General features: G+C 63.3%; 3 protein-coding genes across 8 annotated transcripts; 2 read left to right on the forward strand and 1 right to left on the reverse strand.

Annotated features, from left to right (window-relative positions):
• The first annotated feature begins 1,274 nt into the window (after window positions 1-1,274).
• Window positions 1,275-3,758, forward strand: ZNF579 (zinc finger protein 579). The gene is made up of 2 exons (XM_039510836.1): window positions 1,275-1,386; window positions 2,261-3,758. The coding sequence occupies exon 2, from the start codon at window positions 2,272-2,274 to the stop codon at window positions 3,631-3,633; it is 1,362 nt and encodes a 453-aa protein (XP_039366770.1). The 5' UTR covers window positions 1,275-1,386; window positions 2,261-2,271; the 3' UTR covers window positions 3,634-3,758.
• A 2,482-nt stretch (window positions 3,759-6,240) lies between these two features.
• Window positions 6,241-21,292, reverse strand: LOC120388177 (sulfotransferase 2B1-like). Of its 6 annotated transcripts, none has more exons than XM_039509819.1 (7): window positions 20,771-21,292; window positions 9,056-9,198; window positions 8,644-8,852; window positions 8,275-8,401; window positions 8,095-8,189; window positions 6,791-6,971; window positions 6,241-6,440 (listed from the first exon to the last, which is right to left on the reverse strand). In XM_039509819.1, exons 2-7 carry the CDS (start codon window positions 9,189-9,191, stop codon window positions 6,286-6,288), a joined length of 903 nt encoding a protein of 300 aa, XP_039365753.1. In that variant the 5' UTR covers window positions 9,192-9,198; window positions 20,771-21,292; the 3' UTR covers window positions 6,241-6,285. The 6 variants fall into 6 exon arrangements, with proteins under 6 accessions (XP_039365753.1, XP_039365755.1, XP_039365756.1 ...); XM_039509821.1 differs by lacking the exon at window positions 20,771-21,292 and adding an exon at window positions 19,054-19,091; XM_039509822.1 differs by lacking the exon at window positions 20,771-21,292 and adding an exon at window positions 18,753-18,771.
• Window positions 18,185-24,001, forward strand: LOC120388176. The gene is made up of 5 exons (XM_039509815.1): window positions 18,185-18,338; window positions 21,313-21,478; window positions 21,677-21,942; window positions 22,315-22,824; window positions 23,360-24,001. Exons 1-5 carry the CDS (start codon window positions 18,306-18,308, stop codon window positions 23,804-23,806), a joined length of 1,422 nt encoding a protein of 473 aa, XP_039365749.1. The 5' UTR covers window positions 18,185-18,305; the 3' UTR covers window positions 23,807-24,001.
• Window positions 24,002-25,110: the final 1,109 nt, after the last annotated feature.

Below are 25,110 nucleotides of genomic sequence, written 5' to 3' on the forward strand. Positions count from 1 at the left end.
AGCAGCGGCTGGTGTCTGGAGACCAGTGGTTGTTGCCCGGGCACCCAGCTCTGAAAGCAGCACCCGGCCAGCAGCAGCGCAGAAGTGAGGGTGGCAATACCACAACCCCCACCCCCCAATAACCGTGTGACCCCCCCCAACTCCTTTTTAGGTCAGGGCCCTACAGTTACACCACCGGGACCTTTCAGGTGTAAACAGCTGAACTCACAACATTGATGATTTTTAAAATCCTGTGTCCGTGACATTGGCCAAAACGGACGGTGAATGCGGTAGGGCCCTAGGCATATTTCCTCCTTTGCTTGGCTGTACAGTTTGATTATTACGGATGAAAATCTTTGGGCAGCGGTTTGGGCGGGGGGCAGTGAAATTGACCCTTAGCGGGATGGCATTTACCCATAAAACCCGAATACTTCCAAGCCAAGGTAGGGGACAGGCCGGGAGATGGCCCTGAATGACATCCAGCTAGTTCTCCATGAGGCGACAGGATCACAGGCTCCACGGGGGAAGAGATTTCGGGGTGTAGGTGGCTTTCTCTGAGCAGCAAAAGCCAGAGTGGCGAAGGTAGATAAAGTCAGGCTAGAAATAAGGGGCAGAATATTATCAGGGAGGAGAATGAATCACTGACCCAATGGAGCTGGGGACCGGGTGGATTCATTATAAATAAGAAGCTCAGGAAGTTGTTAGTAACCGAAATGATTCTAGGGTTTAATTCACCAGGACAGATATTGTGGTTGGATTTAAATTCCCCAGGCTGCCTTGGGAAACCAGCTACTCTTCGTCAGGTGGTTTGCAGTGGTGCACAGAGGATGCAGTTGAAATCGGGCCCATCAGGCTGGGCGCTGCCCAGACACAGAGTCACTGAGCCCAAGGGCCCTTGGTCAACACAATGTCTCAAAGCCCCCTGCCCGCCCCCTTTCCTATTTCCTCTTTCTGCCATTGTAAGTTACCAGACCCCACTCCCCTCCCAGAGCTGGGAATAGAACCCAGGTGTCCTGGCTCCCAGCCCCCTAGTCCCACTCCCCTCCCAGAGCTGGGGATAGAACCCAGGTGTCCTGACTCCCAGTCCCCCTGCTCTAGCCCCACTCCCCTCCCAGAGCTGGGAATAGAACCCAGGTGTCCTGGCTCCCAGCCCCCTAGTCCCACTCCCCTCCCAGAGCTAGAGATAGAACCCAGGCATCCTGGCCTCACTCCCCTGAGCTGGGGAGAGAACCCAGGTGTCCTGGCCCCCGGCTGCTCTCTCTGTATTTGCACTAGTGTGTGTGTGTGTGTGTGTGTGTGAGCACCAGTGTGTGTTTCTGAGGGGGACGAGATAGGCTGCGACACAGACACACTCATCGCCCCCCTGCGCCCCCCGCCCCTGCACGGAGCCTGCAGCTGGCAGCAGAGGTAACACCCCGGCGAGCCCCAGCGGGTGGGGCCCTGGCCCTGGCCCTGGGATGCTGCATTTTGGGGGCGGGGAATCCAGACGCGCAGTGCTCCATGGGGAGGACTGGACGTGCAACCCCTCCCCATGGAAGGAGCAGCCGGTTTGCAGAGGGCTTGTGGGGAGGGGGAGAGGCGGGTTAACCCTTAGAGAGGTGGCTGGAGAGTGAGCCGGGTACTAGTGACACTGACAGGGCGGGGCTGGGCTGGGGGCCAGTCAGCCCCCCCCCCATTTCTGCTCCAGGGGGCGCCGGGCTGCGGGGAGCAGGGCGGGGAGCGGGGCAGGGGGTCAGCAGGGGGCGCTGGGCTGCGGGGAGCAGGGCGGGGAGCAGGGCAGGGGTCAGTAGGGGCGCTGGGCTGCAGGGAGTGGGGCAGGGGTCAGTAGGGGCGCTGGGCTGCGGGGAGCGGGGCAGGGGGTCAGTAGGGGGCGCTGGGCTGCGGGGAGTGAGGCAGGGGCTCAGCAGGGGGCGCTGGGCTGCAGGGAGCGGGGCAGGGGGTCGGTAGGGGGCGCTGGGCTGCGGGGAGGGGGGGAGGGGCACAGTCGGGGCCGCTCGGCTGCGGGGAGCGGGGCAGGGGGTCAGTAGGGGGCGCTGGGCTGCAGGGAGTGGGGCAGGGGGTCAGTAGGGGGCGCTGGGCTGCAGGGAGCAGGGCAGGGGATCGGTAGGGGGCGCTGGGCTGCGGGGCGGGGAGCGGGGCAGGGGGTCGGTAGGGGGCGCTCTCCCCTGGCTCTCCCCTCTCCTCAGCCCCGATGCCCAAGCGCTGCCAGGTTGGGGGACATTTCCCATCATTACTTCCTCCCTGCCTGACCCCCCCCCCCAATCTTTTCCTTCCCACCCAGAGCTCCCCACAATGGAGACTGAGCTGCCTGAGTCCCCTGCCTCCCCTGCACCGGAGCTGCCCCCCGACTCCCCCCAGGAGGAGCCACCCCCGGAGCCGCCGGGCAGGCCCCCACGCCGGCTGCCCCACCAGTGCGCCTCGTGCCAGCGCCGCTTCGCCCAGGCCCACGGCCTCCGGCAGCACCGGTGCCGTCCCCGCAACCCGCCCGCCCAGAGCCCGGCCGGCGGCGAATCCCACCGGTGCCGCTCCGGCACCAAGCGTGGGCACCAGTGCCGGGTGTGCGGGAAGCAGTTCAAATTCCCCTACTACCTGGCGCGACACGGCCTGACCCACGGCGGGCAGAAGCCGTTCCAGTGCCCGGTGTGCCACAAGGCCTTCCGCCGCCCGGCCCACCTGGCCCGCCACCAGCGCACCCACGCCCGCCAGCGCTTCCCGGAGCCGGCCGAGCGGCTGCGCCAGCAGGCCGGGCCCCCGGGCGAGGAAGCCGACGAGAAGCAGGTGCTGCTGCAGGCGGACTGGACGTTGCTGTGCCTGGCCTGCCAGGAGGCCTTCGAGACCAAGGGCGAGCTGAAGGCGCACAAGTGCTTCAAGGCGCGGGGCCGGGCCGGGCCGGGCGGCGCCCAGCGGCACCAGTGCAGCGTGTGCCACAAATTCTTCGCCCGGCCCTGGTCCCTGTCGCGGCACCGCCGGGTGCACACGGGCGAGAAGCCGTTCGCCTGCCCCGACTGCGGCATGGCCTTCCGCCTCTCCTCCTACCTCAAGCAGCACAGCCGGTGCCACGGGGCCGGGGCCGGGGCGCCCTTCGCCTGCCCGCTCTGCCGCCAGCGCTTCCGCAAGGCGGGCGAGCTGGCCAGCCACCGGCGGGCGCACGGCGACGCCGCCCCCGGGCCGGAGCCGCCCCACAAGGCCTCCGAGTGCAGCGTCTGCGGCAAAGCCTTCAAGAGCAAGTACGACCTGGCCACCCACTTCCTGATCCACACGGGCGAGCTGCCCTACCCCTGCGGCCAGTGCGGCAAGCGCTTCCGACGCCTCTCCCACCTCAAGCAGCACCAGGTCACCCACACGGGCGCCCGGCCCTTCCAGTGCGTCCTCTGCCAGAAGGAGTTCAAGCGCCTGGCCGACCTGGCCCGCCACCGGCAGGTCCACCAGGGGGACAAGCCCCACCAGTGCGGCGTCTGCCACAAGTTCTTCTCCCGCGCCTACAGCCTCCTGCGGCACCAGCGCGGGCACCGGCCCGAGCTCCTGGCCGCCGCCCGCCCCGAGGCCTCGCTCAGCAACTCCTGCTTCGACAGCCAGGACCACTCGGCCTTCTGCAGCCCCGAGGACGAGGAGGAGGAAGGGGGCGCGGCCGGCGGCTCTGGGGGGGGCTCCTGACGTGCCCAGTGGGCACTCTGAGCTGGATTGGGGGGGCACATGGGGGGATCCCCTGGGGCCTGGTGGGGGGACCCCTGGGTCAGAGTGAAGCCGTCCCCCATCTCCTGAGCCAGTCCTTGAAATCTATTCCTGGGAGTTTGGGGGGGGGGTGCATGGAGAGAGATTGAGGGGAGCTGGGGGGGGCAGAGGAGAGGTCTGGGGGTGTCAAAGGGAACGGAGCCTGTGAGAGGGTGAGATGAGGAGGAGGCGTATGGGGGGGGTCATCTCACACCTCTGTCGCGGGGGGGGGTCAGATGCTGAGATCCGCGGGGGGCTGGTTAATACCGAGGGGAGGGTGAACTGGGGAGCAGCCCAGCCAGCACTGGGGATGGAAGGACAAAGTGGGGAATGGCACACGGGGCCCCTCCCCTCTAGGGGGCGCCGGCCCCAGGGTGGGGACCAGCCGGCCTTGGGGCTGGGGGCAGGGAATCGCCCCTCTAGGGTCAGATACTGGGCTAGACTGGCCACTGGGTCTGATGTGGGGAGATCACGCCGTGTTCTGGGATGGGGGGAGGGGGTGTCCCTCAATGGGTCACGCCCTGTTCTGGGATGGGGGAGGGGGTGTCCCTCGATGGGTCACGCCCTGTTCTGGGATGGGGGGAGGGGGTGTCCCTCGATGGATCACGCCATGTTCAGGGATGGGGGGAGGGGGTGTCCCTCGATGGGTCACGCCATGTTCTGGGATGGGGGGGGTGTCCCTCAATGGGTCACGCCCTGTTCTGGGATGGGGTGTCCCTCGATGGGTCACGCCATGTTCTGGGATGGGGGAGGGGGTGTCCCTCGATGGGTCACGCCATGTTCTGGGATGGGGGAAGGGGGTGTCCCTCGATGGGTCACGCCATGTTCTGGGATGGGAGAGGGGGTGTCCCTCAATGGGTCACGCCATGTTCTGGGATGGGGGGAGGAGGTGTCTATCGATGGGTCACGCCATGTTCTGGGATGGGGGAGGAGGTACCCCTAGATGGGTCACGCCATGATCTGGGATGGGGGGAGGAGGTACCCCTAGATGAGTCACGCCATGATCTGGGATGGGGGGAGGAGGTGTCTATCGATGGGTCACGCCATGTTCTGGGATGGGGGAGGGGGTGTCCCTCAATGGGTCACACCATGTTGTGGGATGGGGTGTCCCTAGCTGGGTCACGCCATTTGTTGGCGGGGAGGGGGGAGTGTCAGGATGTAGAACTCTGGGTCCAAGAGCCCCACCTGTCCCTGCCCTGCTGCCTGACCCCATTGTGATCCCTGAGGGCAGCGAAGGGCCGGGCCCCCATCCCCCCCCCATGGTTCCCTGGCCCACTGACACAGGGCCCTGCCCCAAGCCCCTCCCCCCCGTGAGATCCTAAGCAGCCTGGGGGGGCAGTCATGGCCGGGGGGATGGGAAATTGGTTCCCATTGAGAGGGGGAGGGTGCTCTGCAGCTCAGCCCCCAGGGGTATTGGGGTGCCGGGACCCCCAGCATGCAGCTGGCTTCCTGCAGCAACCTGGGGGAGGAGGGGGCACACTGGGCACAGATCTGCTGGGTTTCTGCCCTCGGGAGCCTCATGGTCAGGGTGGCGCAGTCGGGGGGGTCAGACAGGGGCACCGTATGGCCCTGAGGGGGGGTTGCTGGGGGCGGGGGGGGGAGGATACAGTCGCGCTCCCCCGTGCAGGGATGGAGACGTGCTAGGACTTGCTGTGAACAGTTCTGTCCAGCGACCCGCACCAATAAAAGTGATGGGGCCACGGCTCAGGCTCTGCCTCAGTTGCTTTCGGCTGCTGGAGCGGGGGGAGGGGAACCCACCCCGTAGCCTGGCTGGGGGCAGCCTGGGCACGGTGCCAGCTGCAAGACACCGGAAACAGGGAGTTTCTAGGCCTCACACCGCGAAGAAAAGTCTGGGAATGTGACTGGAGGGAGACAGGCCCTGCCTGGGTGTGCTGAGAGCCTGAGCCCGTCACTGAGAGAGGGGGGAGCTGTCCTGAGTGTGACCGAGCGAGGGGTCCTCAGATAATCGGCGGCGTCCCAGCGCTGGGTGACGGGGTCCCTGTATACCCAGCCCCCACACCCCACCCCTGAGGGGCTGCGTCCCAGCGCTGGGTGAGGGGGTCTCTGTATACCCAGCCCCCACCCCCCACCCCTGAGGGGCTGCGTCCCAGCGCTGGGTGAGGGGGTCTCTGTATACCCAGCCCCCACTGAAGAGCTGCATTATGTGCCCAGCAAGAAATTAATTTTATTGTTCCGTGTTTACTACAGGCCTCAGGTTAAGAGGCCAGATCCCGGGGGACCCTCAACACCCTGTGGGGGCTGAATGGGGCAGGGATCCTGCCGGGGGTGGGGTGCCACCATCCTTGCCCAAGAGACCTCCCAGAGGGGCCCCTGGGGACACAGAGTCCTGGGCCCATCCTACCCCTCCTGTACGCCTGACCCCCAGCATCCCAACCTGCACCCCACTGCCTAATGACACCCCCATTCCCCAACCTTGGGAATCCTGTGTTCAGTCGTTAAACCCAGAACCCAGGTTCCCAGCTCCCCCTGCTCTAACCACTAGACCCCCCCTCCCCTCCCAGAGCTGGGAGAGAACCCTGGAGTCCTGGCTCCCAGCCCCCCTGCTCTAACCAGTGCACTGCACTCCCTTCTGTCTCAGCTGCCGCCCGGTGTGGGGGGCGGGGAGGGCTGGGAGCTCGGCTCGTCCCAGGGGAAGCTCAGATCCAGCCCCTGCATCTGCTCCCGGTAAACCCGGTCGAAATTCTCACTCTGGGCCGTGGTGAGCTGGTTCTTCCAGTCCCCGGCAATCCCTGCAACAGAGACAGAGCAGAGAGCATTATGGGGGCGGCCCCCCCATCACTCCCCCCCACACACACACACTATCCCAGCCCTGGGCTCCCCCACAGCTCTGCTGGTGCCCCTCACTCCTGACCCGCAGCCCCCTGCTAGCCCAGCCCTGGGCTCCCCCAGCCCTGCCGGTGCCCCTCACTCCCGACCCGCAGCCCCCTGCTAGCCCAGCCCTGCCGGTGCCCCTCACTCCCGACCCGCAGCCCCGTCATGCTGAGCTGAGCCAGGGTCTACATCTCTTCTCATCCAGGACTCAGCTTATGGGGCCCCATTCTTCTCCCATAGCCTCCCCCCCGCCGCAGCCCAGCCTCACCTTTCCGCAGGAACGAGCTCCGGGTCTGGTCCAGGAGGAACCTGGGGGCCAGGTTGAAGTTGCTCATCTTGTTCTGCTTCATGGCCTGGAAGGAGGCGTTCGCCACCACCCCGTCCAGCGCCCGCGCGTCCAGCTGCTTGCCCAGGAACTGGCAGATCCGCTCCACACTGCCCCGCAGGTCCTGGGGGGAGGAGGGGAGGGATCAGTGGCAAGGCCTCCCCCCGGCGTGCGCTAGGTTTGGGGAAACTGAGGCAGGGAGGCCTCGGCCCGCGCTGGAGAACATCAGAATGGGGCAGATCTAACTCATGGGGACTCCCCGGCCAAAGGGACCTCCCCACCTTGCCTTGGGCTGGCCCAGTGGGAGACAGAAGCAGGGACGGGGGGCCTGGCATGGCTTGGAGATGGGACCCCGGAGTCCTGGCTGGGATGGAGGAGGCCGGAGATGGACTGGAGGAATCCTGGGGTCACGGCTCGGCTCTGCCACTGAACCGCTGAGTGACCCTGCACAAGTCACGGGCCTTCTGCTGTGCCTCAGTTTACCCTCTCAGGCTCTGTCTATTTACACTTGGAGCTCTCAGAGACAGGGACTGTCTCTTATTGCGTGTCCTGGCAGTGCCCGGGGGCCCAGATCCCGGCGACTCTGTGTCTGGGCGGCGCCCGGCCCGACGGGGCCCCGATCTCAGTGACTCCGTGTCTGGGCGGCGCCCGGCCCGACGGGGCCCCGATCTCGGCGACTCTGGCCCGTGTGGCGAAATGAAGCAGGACCCCATGTGGGGCAGCACCTGGGGCTTGGTCCCTCGCACTCTCGTGGGGGGTGGGGCCCTGTGTCGCTGCTGCGTTTTGTGATCCCCCTCCTGGCACGAGCTCCCAGGACCCTCCCGTCTCCAAGCCCCACCAGGCTCAGTTTGGGGATGCGGCTCTGCCCGCAGCCTGGCCGAGGACGTGTCTGGGTGGGCGCCTCGCGGCCGGGGGCACCGTGGCTGTGCTGAGGCCAGACCCAGAGCCCCTGATTTCTGCTCCAGGGGGAGCTGACCCACAGGCCCCCCATGTCCGTGGCTACAGGGTGGCGGGGGAGGCAGCACCCCCAGCTGGTGGGGTGGGGTAACCGCAGGGGGGGTAACAGTGAGCGTCATCTCCCCCAGCCCCCAACCCTCTGCCCGTCAGGGAACATCCTCTCCGTCTAGGGCTACTCCAGCCCCTCCCCTCTTCCTCCCCCATCTCCCCTCCCTCCCAGGCCCCCCCAGACTCCTCCGTTCCATCCTCAGCCCCCCCAGCCCCTCCCCCCCATTGCTGGGCTCCCCCACCTGCTGCAGTTCCTCGTAGCTGATCCAGAAGAAGTTCTCCTGGCCCTGCAGGCCCATCCAGCCCTTAACGTGGTCGAACCAGGAGCCGAAGGGCACTGCAAGTGCAAAGGGGGGGCATTATGGGGGACGTCTCGGAGGAAGCCCAGCCCCCCAACCCACCCCCCGCCGCCTGGCACTTACCGTCCCCCTCCAGGAACTGCTCCAGGAACTGGTCCAGCCGCCCCGGCTCCTTGTAGGGGCGGAAGATCTGGGCGAAGTGGTAGAGGGAGACGAAGACGTCCTTGGGGTTCCGCACCGTGTACAGCACCTGGGGGGGGGGACGCGGGGTGAGCAGGGGAGGGGCAGGACCTCTGGGATATGTGCTGGGGGAGGGGCTGGAGTGGGGGGCTGGGCCCCAAGGGTACGTGCTGGGGGAGAGCAATGGGCTCAGGCTCTCAGCAAACTCTGGCAGAGTCGCATTTTGGGGCTTTTCTCCCCCTCCCCAGGGGCTAGTATTTTACCCGAGAGCCGAGGCTCTGCCTTACCCCCCCCCCGCCCCCCGAGCCGCACCTTGGCCTTGGACTGGAAGAAGGACTTGGCGAAGAGCTGGATGGGCAGGTGGGAGCTGATGAGCCGGGGCGACTGGTTGCTCCGTGCGGTCTGCAGGCCCAGGACGGTCTCAAACCAGGGCCCCCGGTCCCAGTTAGGGACCGTGCGGCACCGGCTGGGGTCCCCGTTGCTGTGGATGAGGCTCAGGATCTCCAGCATCCAGACGGTCCCTATGGCGACAGCCTCGCTGTGGTGACCGTTGCTACGGACAACGGGGAACCGAACCCACCCAGTGCCGCGTGGTCCTTAGAATCCCCAGCCCCCACCCAGAGCCGGGGAGAGAACCCAGGAGTCCTGGCTCCCAGCCCGCCCCCGCTCTAACCACTAGTCCCCACTCCCAGGGCTCTAGCCCTGGCTCCGGGCCCCACGGTACCTGATTTCTGGTAGGTGACGTTAAAGACGTCGTCGTCCCGGACTTGGAATTCGTTCTCCACCTCCTGCAGCCCCCGCTCCGAGTAGATCAGCCGGGGGAAGCTGATCCCCTTGTACTGGAAATATTCCTTGAACATCCTGGGGCTGGGAACGGGGGAGACACGAGGGTCATTAGAGACAGCGGGAGCCCTCGGAGTTACCCCGCAGCCCCTGGGGGGGGTGTGTCCGTCCCTGCTGCCCCCTGCTGGAGAGGCAGGGCCCTGCTCTGAGTGTGTGTGGCCTTGGCGCCCCCTGCTGGAGGGGTTGGGCCCTGCTCTGTGTGTGTGTGTCTCTGTCTGTCTGTCTTGATACCAGACACCTCTGTGTTCTTGAGGAACCAGGGTGCAGTATCCAGCCTGACTCATGAAAGACACCCCCACACCCCAGCCTCTGTTTAATCCAAAACCCATCAGAGGAAGAAAAAAAAAACAAACTTGCAGAGAGCAGTGAAGGGCGTTGGGAGACACACCTAGACCCGTCCTGACAAGGGTGACAAGATTAAGACATCCCCATTAGCCAGGGGCGGCTCTAGCAATGTCGCCGCCCCAAGCACGGCGGCACGCCTGCGGGAGGTCCACCGGAGCCGCCTGCCGCCCTCCCGGCGACCGGCAGAGCGCCCCCCGCGGCACGCCGCCCCAAGCACACGCTTGGCGTGCTGGGGCCTGGAGCCGGCCCTGCCATTAGCATAGAGAATGGAGAGCAGAGACAACTCCCCTGGCCTCAGCTGCATGAGAGATGGGACAGGAAGCCATCGCCATTTACATACAGAATGGAGAACAGAGACCCGCACTGAACTCTGGGGCCAGAAAAAGCGGGGACGCACTGCATCATGGGAATCTCTGCTCCAGATGCTAATGAACCCAGGCCTGCACACACCCAGCTCAGCAATTATCAGACCAATTCTAGCAATGAATCCTTAATTGATACCCAAATACTGAAGCTGCCTAGTTGCATTGGGAGCTCCCTGGAAGAAAACACCGCCCATAGCCAAGAGTGACCAGCTCCTCGTCTGGCCTAAAGAAAACCCTTGAGTCATCAGCCTTACCTATAAACAAATCTAGTGTTCTCCCTTCAGCCATTGTATTTTCTCTACAAACATCCCTGCTCACCCTCCAGTCAGAGCTCTGATGCTTAGATCCGAACTAGGCATCAGTTCCACTGGGACTCCATCTTCCCTGGACTGATCATGCTGGGGACTCTGCCTGTCTCCTGCCCTCAGGACCCTCAGCTCCCACCATCACCTGGGAACCCCGACCAGTTCAAGCCTCATGGAGTGGGTGAGACACCCCCACCCCCACCCTTTCTCTCTCTCTCTGTTTTCCTTTCTACCGTAGGTATTAACCTTTAATAGTGTAGGTTATGTTGGTTTAGGCTCCTTGTGTAGTTATCACCAGTATTCAATCAATAACTTTTATGGTTAAGCTGGTTGCTTCTCTCTCTCTTGCTGGACTTCACTCTTTTGTGTTTTTAGCTTCCCCCATTCACTCTGCAGCAACGCTGCTTTCACCTAAGCTAAAGCTCCCTGTGGCGCCCAGAATGCTGTGGGGTTTGCTCATCAAGCAGGTTACTGCCAGTGCAATTGTGTTGTGAAGGTGGGAATAGGGACGTGCTGAATCTGGGACGCAGGAGGGTAACAGCTTGAAAGTTCTGCGTGACCCAGTCCATGGAGCCCAGGGGCAGATAAGGAGAGTCAGCTTGAAAGTGCTGCTTCATCCAGCCCAGAGAGTCCAGGGGCATAGAAGGGGTCAGCTTGACAGTGCTGATTGACCCGGCCCGCTCAGCCTTGCTCTGTTAATGTATGTGTGGGTCAGTGTGTGCTCATCCGGTTTTGGGGCTGGAAAAACCCAGCCCTAGGGAACCTAAGCCCGGCAGGACAGCTCCACTGGGAGGGGACGTGCCGGAGGGAGGAGTAGACTCCATATGAAAATACAAGGGACACAAGCAGCACATCGATAGAATTACAGAATCCCCTTCCCCAGAAAAGGAACCCGAATAAATGAGCCTACCCCAAAGTAATGGGCAAATCTGGTAACAATCTCTGCCGCCCCCTGCTGGAGGGGTTGGGCCTGTGTGTGTGTGCGCGTGTGCGCTGCCCCCTGCTGGAGGGGCTGGGACCTGCTCTGTGTGTGTGTGAGCCATGCCCATGGCGTGCGTCACATGACACCTCCCCCCCCCACACAACACTCCCCCACAGTGGTGGCCAGGCCGCCCAGCAATTCATGAGGCTGCTCCAGCCTCAGCCCATGAGCCGGGTTGAATCTCCCGTGCTGGGATCCCGGCTCCGTTCCCCACGGCTGCTCGTCCCCCCCAGTGGCGCCCGCGCTGGCTGCCGGAGCGGATCCAACGCTCAGCGCCAGGCCCCAGGCCAGCAGATTCGGATCACAACCCCGGCCTTCACTTTAACGCCTTTCTTGAGCTTTGCGCCAATTTCCACGTTCACAGCAGCACGGACCTAGGGTGGCGGAGGAGGGGGAAAAAATCGGTCAGTTAGTCACTAATTATCCAACGAGGGCAGACACCCGGAGTTTGCTGAGAGCCTGAGCCCATTGCTCTCCCACACAGCACCCGCGGGAAGAGACCCAGCGAAAGCCTGATCGTGCGCGAGCAGCGTTTTCCCGACTTGGCCTCTCGGTGAATTTCTGGGGTTACGGCCATCGTGTGCGAAATTGACGCTTCCTTCCCGCCCTGCCTGGGATACCTACAGATGAGCCCAGCCTGGGAGGGGTCTGAGAAACTGGCGAACGGGGCTGAAACCAGCGAGAAGGACCGGCACAGAGAATGGCACGTGGGAAGGAAAAAATCAGCTGCCCGGGGTTGGGGGGAATAGCTGGCTAGGCAGGGGTGCCACAAAACAGTGCACAGGAGTGTGTGTGTGTGTGGGGGGGGGGATCACAAACTGGATCACTTGTGCCCTGTGAGCGGGAGGGTCGGGGGTGAGCCATGGGAGGGGCTTGTTTCCCCGGGTAAGGGGGGAAGCTCCGTTTCGGGCACCGCACGTTCAGAGAGATGCGACCACATTTGGAGAGAGTCCGGAGGAGAGGAGCCGAATGGGTGGGAGGGTTAGAAAATCCAGCCAATGGGGAAAAGGCGGAAGAACTGGGCTGAAGGAGGCCGGGGATCGGTCGCTGAGTTTCCGGCGACCGAGATCCCGGTGAGCAATCAGGGGAAACGTTCGACCGGGAAGGAGAATTCAGCTATGGACCCGGCTCCCCGGGACAGCTGCGGGCTCCCCATCCGCGGGCGTTTGCAAGACCACATCGGACAAACCCTGCCAGGGACCATCTAGGTGGATTTGTTCCTGCCTCGGCGCAGGGGGCTGGGCCGAACGCCCCCTCGAGGCCCCTTCCAGCCTCACGTGGCCGGGTGTCAAGGCTTTTCAATTTACAGCAGCCACAATCTAGGCCATTCCCACACCTCTCACTGCGGTGCCCCGAGCCTTCCTCTCCTGCCGGCCGCAATGGGACGATAGATCTGTCACAAACTGCCTGTTCCCTCTGCCTCGCCCGGGGGTGGAGTGGCTTGTTCTGGTCGGATGGGTGTGGAACATGCAGGTCACTCTGTGTCGATGGTGAAACTTGCCTGGCACTTGGAGCAGGAGGTGGGGAGGCTGGAAGGTCGGGGCTCGGGGGAGCCAGCCTCAGATGAAGCCCTGTCCTGCCAATCCAAGGGGTGTCTTTAATATAGAGCATCCCACCTGGGCCTGGCCTGCAGCTACGGGTTCTTTTACAGCCACTGCGACCAGGCCAGGGAGACAAGGGCAAAGCACCCAAACTTTATCCACGGTTCTGCGGGAAGTCGAGGGGTGGATGGCGGCCTTGGTTTCTTGTGGGGGAGACATATGAACCTCGGATGCTCAGGAGGTTCCCCGTAGAGAAAGGTCACAAATCCAGGGCTAAACGTCACCGTAGCCACCCGGGAATAAAGGACGCTGGCCGTGCTGCCAGGCCGGGGGAATCTCTCGTGGGAAGCCGGGACCCTGCAGAAACCTGGGAGGGCATGGCGGGTATTCGGCTGAATGTGAGCTCCCTGTGCGAGGCTGGGGCACATAAACAGGGGAATCTTAAGACGGAGAAGAGGCCATTTGACCTCTGGATTTGGTGCGACCGCTGCTGGGAGCCTGCGTCTAGCTCTGGTGCACGCCATTCGGGAAGGACGGTGATCAGAGGGGGGCCAGAGAAGAGCCAGGAGAACGGTTCAAGGGTGAGAAAACCCGCCTGAGAGGGAGAGACTCCGGGACTCAGTCTCTTTAGCTTGATGAAGAGGTTCAGGGCTGACTTGATCCCAGTCGATCTGTGGGGAACGGCTATTTCATAACGGGCTCTTCAGTCTAACAAAAGGTCAAACACCCTCCAACGGCGGGAAGTTGAGACACATTCAGCCTGGGAATGAGGCCTACGTTTGGAACGGTCAAAGTAACAAACCGGGGGACAATTCACCTTTAAAAATCAAAGTTTTTGAACAGATCTGCTCTGTTAGTGCAGGGCCGTTCTCTGGCTGATGCTGGACAGGAGGGCAGATCAGACAGTCCTGTGTCCCACCTGGCTTTAGAATTGATGAACTTACACAAGGGGCAAAGGCTGGATTTTTTTGGTTCTGTTTTAGAGTTTTCGGCAAATCCGACGTCTGGCGGCATTTTCATTTCAGGCCAGTGGCAAGTGGGGTTTCAAATACACTTTTGCCTTTAAAACGATCATATAAAACGGGTGGAAGTTCCTAGCAGCAAAGCAGCGAGAATCCCCTGCCCCTAAAAATCAAACCGTTTGACTTTTCCCAAATCGTTTTTCCCCGATCAAAAAAAAGTGTCGAAATCGCTGCAAGTTGGTGCAAGGTCTCAGTCACCCCAAGCCGGCAAACGATTTCATCTGGAAAGTTTTGCCCAGCTGCTGTTCCACGCCAAGGCTGGAATCCAGCCAACGAGGGACAGTGGGATGAATAACTGAGGATGGCTCATCCTCTGCCAGTGCCCAAAGCTACTGACTGATGTTGCTGCCCGATTCAGCTGGTGCGGTCCGTCGATGTCCGACCGGATGGAGGAGAACCGGTTGGTAGGAGTCCTGTGTGATCTGGGGTGACCAAGAATGGATGCAAAGGCCTCGTTCCCTGAATGCACTAGGATGAAGCAGCAGCAGGCAGGTTCCTTGTTCAGAAATCCAGGCCTGCGTTCAGACAGTCCTGTGCCCCAAACAGCTTTGTCTCCCTGGTTTCTTCCAGGGCCGCTGCGTCTCTGGCTAAGCCACCCCCATGACATGTGTAAACAGATGGGGTCAGGAACGTTATCCTCATGTTGAAGATGAGGCTTAGAGCGATCAACATGACTTGGAGCTGCCTAGGGGCAGAGGCAGGAGTAGAAACCAAATATCCTCTATTCTTGTTGCAGCATCCTGGGGAAACCCCTCTTCGTCTCCCTGGGTTGGCTTTTTGTTGTTTTAGCACAGGCCTTGCCTTTTGGCTCCATGCCTTGGGTGGTGGCTTCTATCATTTCCCACTCTCATTACATACCAGCAGCTTAATTGCTCCTAGCTAACCCAACAGATTACACCCATCAGCATTAAAGTGATTCATGGTAACTATCGAGGCCCATAACATCATAACATCGCGTGCGCACATGTGCCTGTATTTTAATGTTGCATTATAAACAGAGAGATGTTCTGAACGATTATCTGTTTTTGTAGCGTTGGAGAGGCCGGGCAGAGCTCCCTGCTCCCAACTTGTCTTACGCAATTCGAACGCAACTGCAGCCAGCAGAGTAAACAAGCCAAGTCTATTTACTGCTGCTCCAGCCCGGGGGGAGCTGGAAACGTGGTGTCCCCAGTGAGCCGTGTCTGAGAGACGGGTAACGCCAGGGACATCACAGCACCTGGGGTCCTTTCTCCTCCTCCCATCGTTCACATCGTCACTACCCCAATGGAGGGTGGGACGGGACCCCGCTGCTGCCCAGGGGCCGAGAGCGGGGCCCCGTCGGGCCGGGCGCTGCCCACACGCAGGGAGACCGTCCTGCCCTGTGCAGCTCGCAGGCTGAGAGGTTGTAAAGACGGGGAAACTGAGGTCCTGCAAGATGAGTCACCCGGCTGGCCACAGGCAGCGCCAGGAGCCAAGTGTCTCAGCTGCACCCAAGCCTGACGCGTGGGGCGGCCGTGCCCATCGCCTGCCACGTGTCGGTGCTGCCGGCCACCCAGCCCCGACTCCTCCACACAGCCCCATGGGAGCCCCTGCTCCCTCACACCCTCCATCCCCCCACTCCTGTACACAGCCCCATGGGAGCCCCTGCTCCCTGACACCCTCCATCCCCCCTCCTCTATCCAGCCCCACAGGAGCCCCTGCTCCCTCACACCCCCTCCATCCCCCCCACTCCTGTACGCAGCCCCACAGGAACCCCTCCACCCCACACCCCGTCCATCCCCACTCCTCTATCCAGCCCCACAGGAGCCCCTGCTCCTCACACCCTCCATCCCCCACACCTGTACACAGCCCCACCGGAGCCCCGGCTCCCGCACACCCTCCATCCCCTCCTCTATCCACAGGAGCCCCTGCTCCCTCACACCCCTCCATCCCCACTCCTCTATCCAGCCCCATGGGAACCCCTCCTCTATCCAGCCCCACAGGAACCTCTCCACACCCACACCCTCTTCTCTATCCAGCCCCACAGGAACTCCTCCACCCCCACGCCCCCTTCACCTCCCCCACTCCTGTATCCAGCCCCATGGGAACCCCTCCAATCACACACCCTCCACCCCCAACTCCTCTATCCAGCCCCACCGGAGCCCCTCCCCCTCACACCCCCTCCATCCCCCCATCATCTACCCAGCCCCACAGGAACCCCTTCCCCTCCCCCTCCATCTCCCCAACTCCTGTACCCAGCTCCATGGGAACCCCTCCACCCTCCATCCCCACTCCTCTATCCAGCCCCACAGGAATCCCTCCAACCCCACACCCCTCCATCCCCCAACTCCTCTATCCAGCCCCACAGGAGCCCCTCCCCTCACACCCCTCCATCCCTCCCACTCCTGTACCCAGCCCCACAGGAACCCCTCCACCCCCATGCTCCCTCCATCCCCACTCCTCTACCCAGCCCCACAGGAACCCCTCTACACCCATGCTCCCTCCATCCCCCTCTCCTCTACCCTCCCACACCCCTTCTCTCCATCCCGCCCCTGGTGTGCGTTTCGGCCCCCGGCTGGCTCTGCTCCGCACCCGTTGGCTGGCACCGTGGGCAAAGGAAGAACCTGACCCTGGAGCTGCTCAGAGCAAAGGCCGGAGTCAGCCCGGAGCCGTTGGGGGCCCCCTGGGCCAGCCCCCCCCCCATCATCCCCAGCCGGGCTGTGCGCACAGGGGGAGCCCCCCCCCCCTCTTACCTGCCCTAGGGCGGGAGGCAGTGCCTGGCTGGCTCGGCGGCTGTGGGAGCAATGCAGGGATTCCCCTGGGTCCGGGCCGGGAACCGCCCACAGAGCGAGTGTGGGAGGCTGGCTCCGGGCACCCCATGGCAGGGGAATGCAAAACACCCCCTGCCCTGGGACAGAGCCACCCACCCCTGGGCTGGATCTGGAGTCGCCCCTGATTGCACTGGGGGCAGGGAAGGCCAGGTTCTGATCTCAGCTCCCCGGGATCAATCTGGAATCACCCCTGATCTCAGCTCCCCTGGCATCAATTCAGAGCCACCCCTGATCTCAGCTCCCACAGGGTCAATTCAGAGTCACCCCTGATCTCAGCTCCCTGGAATCAATCCGGAGTCACCCCTGATCTCAGGTCCCCTGGCATCAACTCAGAGCCACCCCTGATCTCAGCTCTCACAGAGTCAATTCAGAGTCACCCCTGATCTCAGCTCCCTGGGGTCAATCTCACCCCCACATAAAGATCAAAACGAGTGATGCTGCGGCTCTCCAAGCCCGTCTCCCGATCGCTGGTTTTGCTAACAATTCCTGCCCTCCCGCGCCCATCACCTGCCGCCGGGCCTGGCCGCCTGGCCCTGTGCCAGGAAAGCTGGGAGGAAAACACGCCTCCTTAACGAGCTTGCTCAGCTGCCAGCAGCCCCGTGATTAGTCTAATAAGTGGGTGAGCAGCATCTCCCACCTGGATGCCTGGGTTCCCATTTGGAAGAGAAGCTGCCAGCACACCTGTTCGAGAGAAATCAGTGGGGTCGCTAATTGGCAGGGTTTGGGGTGTTTTGCATAGAGCCCCGAGCAACTGGAGTTATGGGAAAACACAGGAGAAAGTCGGCTCCCGTTTAACCCACCGGCCTTTCGTGGGGCCCCCGTGCCAAATTCTGGCCACAAAGCGAAAGGTGATGAAAACGGCATGAATGGGTCAGAAAGAGTCACTGACAGCTGTTTGGTTAGAGCAGGGTGCTGGGAGTTCTCCACTCACCCGACTCCCCTCCCAGAGCCAAGGAGAGAACCCAGGAGTCCTGGCTCTCAGACTCCCTGCTCTAACCACTCACCCCCACTCCCCTCCCAGAGCCAAGGAGAGAACCCAGGAGTCCTGGCTCCCAGCCCCCCTGCTCTAACCACTCACTCCCCTCCCAGAGCCAGGGAGAGAACCCAGGAGTCCTGGTTCCCAGCCCCCCTGCTCTAACCACCCCACTCCCCTCCCTTTCCAGAGCAGGAGAGAGAACCCAGGAGTCCGGGCTCCCAGCCCCCCACCAGGCAATGTCAGGATACTCACTGCACAGATGCTAATGACAAAGCCCCAGACAGTGGGAGCAGCTCCTGATTCCCTGGCAGATGCCCGGCCTCTGCCCCACAGGGGCCTGAGCTCCGCAGGGTGTGAATCACCCCGGGCAGCATTCCGTACAGCTGCTGGGGAGGGGCTGGGAGCCAGGACTCCTGGGTTCCATCCCTGTGTCTTGAAGGGGAGTGGGGGTCTAGTGGTTAGAGCAGGCAAGTGGGAGCTGGGAGCCAGGACTCCTGGGTTCTCTCCTGGCTCTGGGAGGGGAGTGGGGTCTGGTGGTTAGAGCAGGGGGTGGGTGGGAGCCAGGACGCCTGGGTTCTCTCCCCAGCTCTGGCAGGGCAAGAGCCATGAGCCCCGCCCCCTTTCTCCCATCTCTCTCTCACCCCGCCCAAGATCCAGCTTCTGGCGGAAGCTTGGCTCCATCCCTGCTTCACACGTGACCGCCGCCATCTTTGTCCCTGGCACATCCCCCGCCCCCGGCTGGCCCTGAATAGGGCAGGCTCAGATCAGCCGCCATCTTCGATCCAGAGCGAGGCTGAGGGGCCAGAATGTTGCAGCCCAGCCCCCCTCCAGCGCTGCAGGTACCAGCCTTGGTGGTGCCCCTCACTCCCGACCTGCAGCCCCCCGGTGCCCCTCACTCCCGACCCGCTGCCTCCTTCCAGCCTGGCCGGTGCCCCCCACCCCTGACTCACAGCCCCCCCGGTGCCCCTCACTCCTGACCCGCAGCCCCCTCCGGTGCCCGCCTCTCCTGACCTGCGCCCCCTCCCGGCCTGGCCGGTGCCCCCCCCCCCTGACCTGCAGCCCGCCCCAGTGCCCCTCACTCCCGACCTGCCGCCTCCCGGCCCAGCCGGTGCCCCCACCCCAGCCCCCGGTGCCCCCACCCCTCACCCACAGCCCCTCTGGTGCTCCCCACCCCAGACGCACAGCCCCCCCCAGTGCCCCTCACTCCCGACCCGCAGCCCCCCCCGGCCCGGCCGGTGCCCCTCACTCCTGACCCTCAGTCGCCTCTCCGTGCTGGGCAAGAAAATGGACCTGGGAGCGGAACCCAGGAGTCCTGGGTACAAGGGGTCGGTAGGACTGGCCTGTTACCTGTCTGTCCCGCCCCCTGAGCGTCTCACAGTGTTTGTACCCTCCCGACACCCCCTGTGTGAGAGGCCGGGGCTCATTATCCCCTCCTATAGAGAGGGAAACCGAGGCACGGAGACCCAGAGGATGCTCCTCTCCCAGGGCCTGTGCCAGGGCCTGAAATAGAAGTTGGGTTCCTCAGGCCCTGGACCAGCGCCCACTAATGCCCACCCAGAGCCCCTGAAGAATTGGCTCTGTGAGCTGGCAGCAGTAGTAGTAGGTTGTTATCCTGTTCCAGCTGGGATGGCTGCAAAGGGAAGGGCTGTGGGGCGGGGGAGGTAGGAGGAAATGAGGGATTGTGGGTAAATTCAGGGCTGGAGGAATGGGGAAGAGCAGCTCCCTCAGTTGGGGACAGGGGGTCTCTGATCCATAGAATCACAGAATCTCAGGGTTGGAAGGGACTTCAGGAGGTTCTAGTCCAACCCCCTGCTCAAAGCAGGACCAACCCCAACTAAATCATCCCAGCCAGGGCTTTGTCAAGCCAGGCCTGAAAAACCTCTAAGGAAGGAGATTCCACCACCTCCCTGGGGAACCCAGTCCAGTGCTTCACCACCCTCCTAGTGAAAAAGTGTTTCCTAATATCCAGCCTAAACCTCCCCCTCTGCAACTTGAGACCATTGCTCCTTGTTCTGCCATCTGCCCCCACTGAGACCAGCCGAGCTCCATCCTCTTTGGAACTCCCCCCTTCAGGTGGTTGAAGGCAGCTATCAAATCCCCCCTCACTCTTCTCCTCTGCAGACTAAATAACCCCAGTTCCCTCAGCCTCTCCTCATAAGTCATGTGCTCCAGCCCCCTAATCATTTTCATTGCTCTTCGCTGGACTTTCTCCAATTTGTCCATATCCCTTCTGTAGCGAGGGGCCCAAAACTGGATGCAATACTCCAGATGTGGCCTCCCCAGTGCCGAATAGAGGGGAATGATCACTTCCCTCGATCTGCTGGCAATGCTCCTACTAATGCAGCCCAATATGTCGCTGGCCTTCTTGGCAACAAGGGCACACTGCTGGCTCATATCTAGCTTCTCGTCCACTGTAATACCCAGGTCCTTTTCTGCAGAACTGCTGCCTAGCCAGTCAGTCCCCAGCCTGTAGCAGTGCCTGGGATTCTTCCATTCTAAGTGCAGGACTCTGCACTTGTCCTTGTTGAACCTCATCAGGTTTCTTTTGGCCCAATCCTCCAATTTGTCTAGGTCCCTCTGTATCCTATCCCTACCCTCCAGCGTATCTACCACTCCTCCCAGTTTAGTGTCATCTGCCAACTTGCTGAGGGTGCATCCATCCCATCCTCCAGATCATTAATGAAGATATTGAACAAAACCGGCCCCAGGACCAGCCCTTGGGGCACTTTGCTTGATACCGGCTGCCAATTAGACATGGAGCCATTGATCACTACCCGTTGAGCCCGACGATCTAGCCAGCTTTCTATCCACCTTATAGTCCAATCATCCAGCCCATACTTCTTTAACTTGCCGGCAAGAATACTGTGGGAGACTGTATCAAAAGCTTTGTTAAAGTCAAGATATATCACGTCCACTGCTTTCCCCATATCCACAGAGCCCGTTATCTCATCCTAGAAGGCAATCAGGTTGGTCAGGCATGACTTGCCCTTGGTGAATCTTTCCCCCACCGCCCTCAATTTCTCCATCCCCGCCCAAGGAGTATCATGAACCCAGCCACGTTGTTCCCCAGGGTTCTTTCAACCCAAAGCTCTTGGTAATTTTTACTCTGCGCGAGGAGGTGTCAGGAAATAAATCGGGAGACACACGGCCATCCGACCGATCGATGGCTGGCACACGCAGGACAACAATGAAAGCTAAACTTTACTTAGTCTCAAGCACTCTCACACGTCCGCAACAGGTCAGTAAAATACCCCCAACCCTCCATAGTTACCGAAGCCGAGCGTGGATCTCGAGTGGCACCGCGGCAGGCTGCCGGCGGCCAACCGTCTGCCGGTGGGGACCCCGAGAAGCATCCGGAGGGAGCGTCCCTGAAGAAACCCTCCCGAAGAGTCCAACTAACTCAAACTTCCCCGTCGTTTATACGTTAGTAATAGGACGACATGTCACTTAAAGAAAACTTGCTAAGCAAGCGATTTTTAAAGGTCAAGCACGAGGTTTCCTTCTGATCATCAATTTAACCAGATGTGGGTGGTTGTAGCCTGTTCGTGCCTTTGTGCCCTGATGGCCAGATTCGTGTTTTGCTAAAATACGAGTATCAGCAATTTCCATATTCTTAGCAGGAAGGGCGCGGGGTCAAGCCGCTCTTTCTGTGGTACCCAACCCCCCTCCCCTCCTGCTGTGGTCACGCTGAGGCCGCGGCAGGCTGGCTGACTTGGCTACTGTGTGAGCGCAGCACGGCCACCCGACGGCCGGCTGACTTGGCTACGGTTGTCAATAAGCAATAATGATCCAGGCACGTTACTTGTTTCCAAGATCTCCCCGAACGACGTCTCCGGCGCCCACTACGGGCCGGAGCAGGAAGTGCAGGATGAGGCACCCGGCAGAGCTCGGAGAGGCGCCCGGAGGAACCTGCTGGAGCCCCAAAGAAGGAGAATCCGCCCGGGCTGCCGGCTGCCAGCAGAGGCGCCCAAGGACAAAGGTGCCATCCCGCAGAGGGGCAGGACTCTTGGGTTCTCCCCCGGCTCAGGGAGGGGAGTGGGGGGGGGGCTGGGAGCCAGGACTTCTGGGTTCTCCCCCGGCTTGAGGGGGAGTGGGGTGTAGTGGTTAGAGCGGGGGGGGCTGGGAGCCAGGACTCCTGGGTTCTCTCCCCCAGTGACCCCGCACCCTGTCCCCACAGCGGAAGCCCCCTCTGGCATCGGGGACCTGGTTCTGGCAGCTGAGCTGATGGAGATGGCCGGGGTGTCCCCCTGCTATGCCCAGCCCCAGGGCGGGACCCAGCCGGCCGTGCAGCACGACCATGGGGCCTACGGCATCCCCCAGGAGCCGGCCGCACTGGGCCGCATGGTGCGGGAGCTGCAGGAGACGGTGCATCGGCAGAGCCAGCTGCTGCAGAGTTTGCAGGAGGCCCTGGCCGCCAGCCAGGAGCGCTGCCAGGAGCTGCAGGTGAGGGGCGAGGCACTAGGGGGCGCTGTGCTGCAAGGAGGGGGCATGGGCATCATTGCAGGGGGCGCCCTTCCCATACCCCACCCCAGAGTCAGCTGCATCCCAGCGCCAGGCGAGGGGGCCCCGGATACCCAGCCCTACCCCAGGGTCAGCCGCATCCCAGCGCCGGGCGAGGGGTCCCCGGATACCCAGCCCCTGCGCCCCACCCCAGATGGGCTGGGCGAGGGGTCCCCGGATACCCAGCCCCTGCGCCCCACCCGAGATGGGCTGGGCGAGGGGTCCCCGGATACCCAGCCCCTGCGCCCCACCCGAGATGGGCTGGGCGAGGGGTCCCCGGGAACCCAGCCGCGTCTCTGGCTCTGCGTGCCGCAGGAGAGGTCGGAGAGTGAGTGCTGGGCGCTGGCGTCGGAGCTGGGCCAGCGGATCGCGGCGCTGGAGGCGGAGAACCGAAACCTGCGGTGCGAGCGGGAGCAGCTGGAGAGCCGGACGCAGGGGCTGCGGGAGGAGCTGGAGCGGAGCCGTGGCACGGTGCTGCACGTCAGCCACAAGCTGAAGGAGCAGGGGGGCCGGGCCGGGCCAGGCCGGTTCTGCCTGGCCAGCGTCCGGGACGACGGCAAGTGGCTGCGGTTCTACACTGGCTTCGACAGCGCCCAGCGCCTGGCTGCGTTCCTGGCCTTCCTGAGGGAGGGGGAGCCGCAGCGGGGGACTGAGCCGGGCCCCCCCAGCGCCCTGAGCCCCGAGGACCAGCTCTTCCTGGTGCTGGTGCGGCTGCGGCTGGGGCTGCTCCTGCAGGATCTGGCCTTTCGCTTCCACCTCTCCGAGGCCACCGCCTCCCGCTACTGGCTCAGCTGGACCCAGCTCATGGAGACCCGGCTGGCCCAGGTGAGCCCCTGCCCTGGGGCCGGCGCCCCCCGGAGGGGACGGGCCCCATTCCCTGCCCCCCACGAGCCAGCCAGTCCCTGCCCTGGGGCCGGATGGGAGCCGGCGCCCCCTAGAGGGGAGCAGGAGAGAATTTGTGCAGGATAGATTGGAGGGACTGGTCCACCCCTCACATGGGGAGGGGGCATCGCTTGGACGGGTGGCTCCGCCCACCCCCAGGGGCAGGGGTTGCCTGGAGGACTGGGAGTGTGGCCTGGAGGGGCTGGTCCCGCCACCTGGGAAGGGGGAGTGGCCTGGAAGGGCAGGGGGTGTGGCCTGGAGGGACGGTTCCCCGCCCCCCATGGGAAAGGGGAGAGGCCTGGAGGGGCAGGGGGTGTGGCCTGCAGGGGTGGTCCCCTCACCTGGGAAGGGGGAGTGGCCTGAAGGGGCAGGGGGTGTGGCCTGCAGGGGTGGTCCCCTCACCTGGGAAGGGGGTGTGGCCTGGAGGGACAGTCCCCCCCAGGCAGGGCCTGACACTATCTCCCCCGCCCCCCCGCAGGTGCCGGTGCGGTGCAGCCCGCGCTATGTCGAGCGCTTCGAGCCGCGGCGGGCGTTGCGGGTCGGGGGCGTCCCGCTGGTGGTGCTGGACTGCGCCCAGCTCTGCTTCGAGGGCCGGGGCCGGCGGCTCTACGCCCTGCAGGGCTGCGCCCTGGCCGCCCCCAGCGGCTTCCTGGCCTTCTGCTGCAGCGCCGCCCTGCGGGGCGGGGAGGGGGCGGCGGGGCCGGGGCTGCCCCCCTTCCTGCGGGACGGCCCCGTGGCCCTCAGCGCCTGGCAGGGGGAGGCCAGCCGGCAGGTGCTCAGCCTGGCCAGCCTGGCCGACAAGGCCCTGCGCTTCCGCTTCCTGCGCGGGGTCCAGCCCCCCGCCATGGAGGGCCAGGTGGGGCGAGCCTGGGCCATCTGCTGCTACCTGGCCTGCCTGCTGCACGAGCCCATGGGGCTGGCCTAGGCCGGGGGGATTCCCTGCCTCCCCCTAGCTGGCAGGTGTGGGGCTGGGCTAGGGGGCCTGGATCCTCCCCCTTCCCCAGTGGCTGGCAGGTGTGGGGCTGGGCTAGGGGGCCTGGATCCTCCCCCTTCCCCAGTGGCTGGCAGGTGTGGGGCTGGGCTAGGGGGCCTGGATTCCCACCCTTCCCCAGTGGCTGAGAGGTGTGGGGCTGGGCTAGGGGGCCTGGATTCCCCCCCTTCCCCAGTGGTTGGGGGGATGGGAGATCTGGGGGGCATCCAAGGGGCTCACTGGGGGTTGGGCAGTGGGGGGGGGGAATCCTGCTTGCAGCTGCAGCTGATCTATGTGGCAGCCTGGATAGGGCATTTGGCCCTGCAGCGCCCCCTCTTGGGGGGGGGAATGTGTCCACACCAGGAGGGGCAAATCCTGCTCCTCAGCCCTGGGAGGGGCCGAGACCCCCCCCCCAATTCCAGCCCCTGCAGGCAGGAGGATGGGATGGTATTGGGGCACTGGAGGCAGCTAGGTCTGTATCATTCCCCCTTCCACACAGGTGCGGGTAAACCGAGGCACAGAAAGACCATGCTCAGCCAAGGGTGGAGCCAGGGATCGAACCCAGGAGTCCTGGCTCCCAGACACCCCCCCCCCCCCCCACCAGCTCTAACCACTCATCAAGACTCCCCTCCCAGAGTCAGGGAGAGAAATGGTGCCAAGTGGTTAGAGCAGGGGGGGGCTGGGAGGCAGGACTCCTGGGTTCTATCCCCAGCTTCGCTGCTGGTTTCTCGCTTCTGCTCAGCTGCTCCTGTCCCCGGATTCCAGCTGTTTGGGGGGCACTGGGGAGGCAATTCCCCACCTTGGCCAAACGGGGGGGCGGGGGGGTGCTGCAGGGCCACCGGCCATGGCCCTGCTGCTCTCCATGCCGGGGGGTTTGTGGATTATTTGTAATATGCCCCCCCCCCCTTTCGGCTGGAAATAAACCCTTTGTTCCTGGGAACGGTGCTGAGGAGAGATCTGTGAGCAGGGCCCCCTCCAAGAACCCCCCGTACCTGCTCCCTGTGGGGGCACACCCCTGGGCCCCTCCCTTGGGAAAGCGGGATTGTTGGTTCTGGGGGGTCAGGACTCCTGGGTTCTCTCCCAGGCTCTGAGCCCCCCTGGAAGGGCAGGTGCCCCCCAAACCTAGCCCTGCCCCCCTCACAGCTTGTGTCGGTGGGACAGGGGTGGGCAAATACAGCCACCGTTACAGCCTGGGGTGGCCCAGGGGCCCCTCGCCTGGTGCTGAGATGCAGCCCCCTGGTGTAGGGCTGGTTATCCAG

This window comes from Mauremys reevesii, linkage group 22 (assembly GCF_016161935.1).
Source record: "Mauremys reevesii isolate NIE-2019 linkage group 22, ASM1616193v1, whole genome shotgun sequence".
Classification (NCBI taxonomy): Eukaryota; Metazoa; Chordata; order Testudines; family Geoemydidae; genus Mauremys; species Mauremys reevesii.

Coding starts and splice junctions, on each gene's coding strand:
- ZNF579 (XM_039510836.1), top strand. CDS start 2,272: ATGGAGACTGAGCTGCCTGAGTCCCCTGCCTCCCCTGCACCGGAGCTG.
- LOC120388177 (XM_039509816.1), bottom strand. CDS start 17,873: ATGCTGCCCGGGGTGATTCACACCCTGCGGAGCTCAGGCCCCTGTGGG. Junction 9,199..17,751: donor TTGTCATTAGCATCTGTGCA/GTGAGTATCCTG, acceptor CCCCGTTCCCAG/CCCCAGGATGTTCAAGGAAT. Junction 8,853..9,055: donor CGTCACCTACCAGAAATCAG/GTACCGTGGGGC, acceptor CTGTCGCCATAG/GGACCGTCTGGATGCTGGAG.
- LOC120388176 (XM_039509815.1), top strand. CDS start 18,306: ATGTTGCAGCCCAGCCCCCCTCCAGCGCTGCAG. Junction 18,339..21,312: donor GCCCCCCTCCAGCGCTGCAG/GTACCAGCCTTG, acceptor CTTGTTTCCAAG/ATCTCCCCGAACGACGTCTC. Junction 21,479..21,676: donor AGAGGCGCCCAAGGACAAAG/GTGCCATCCCGC, acceptor CTGTCCCCACAG/CGGAAGCCCCCTCTGGCATC.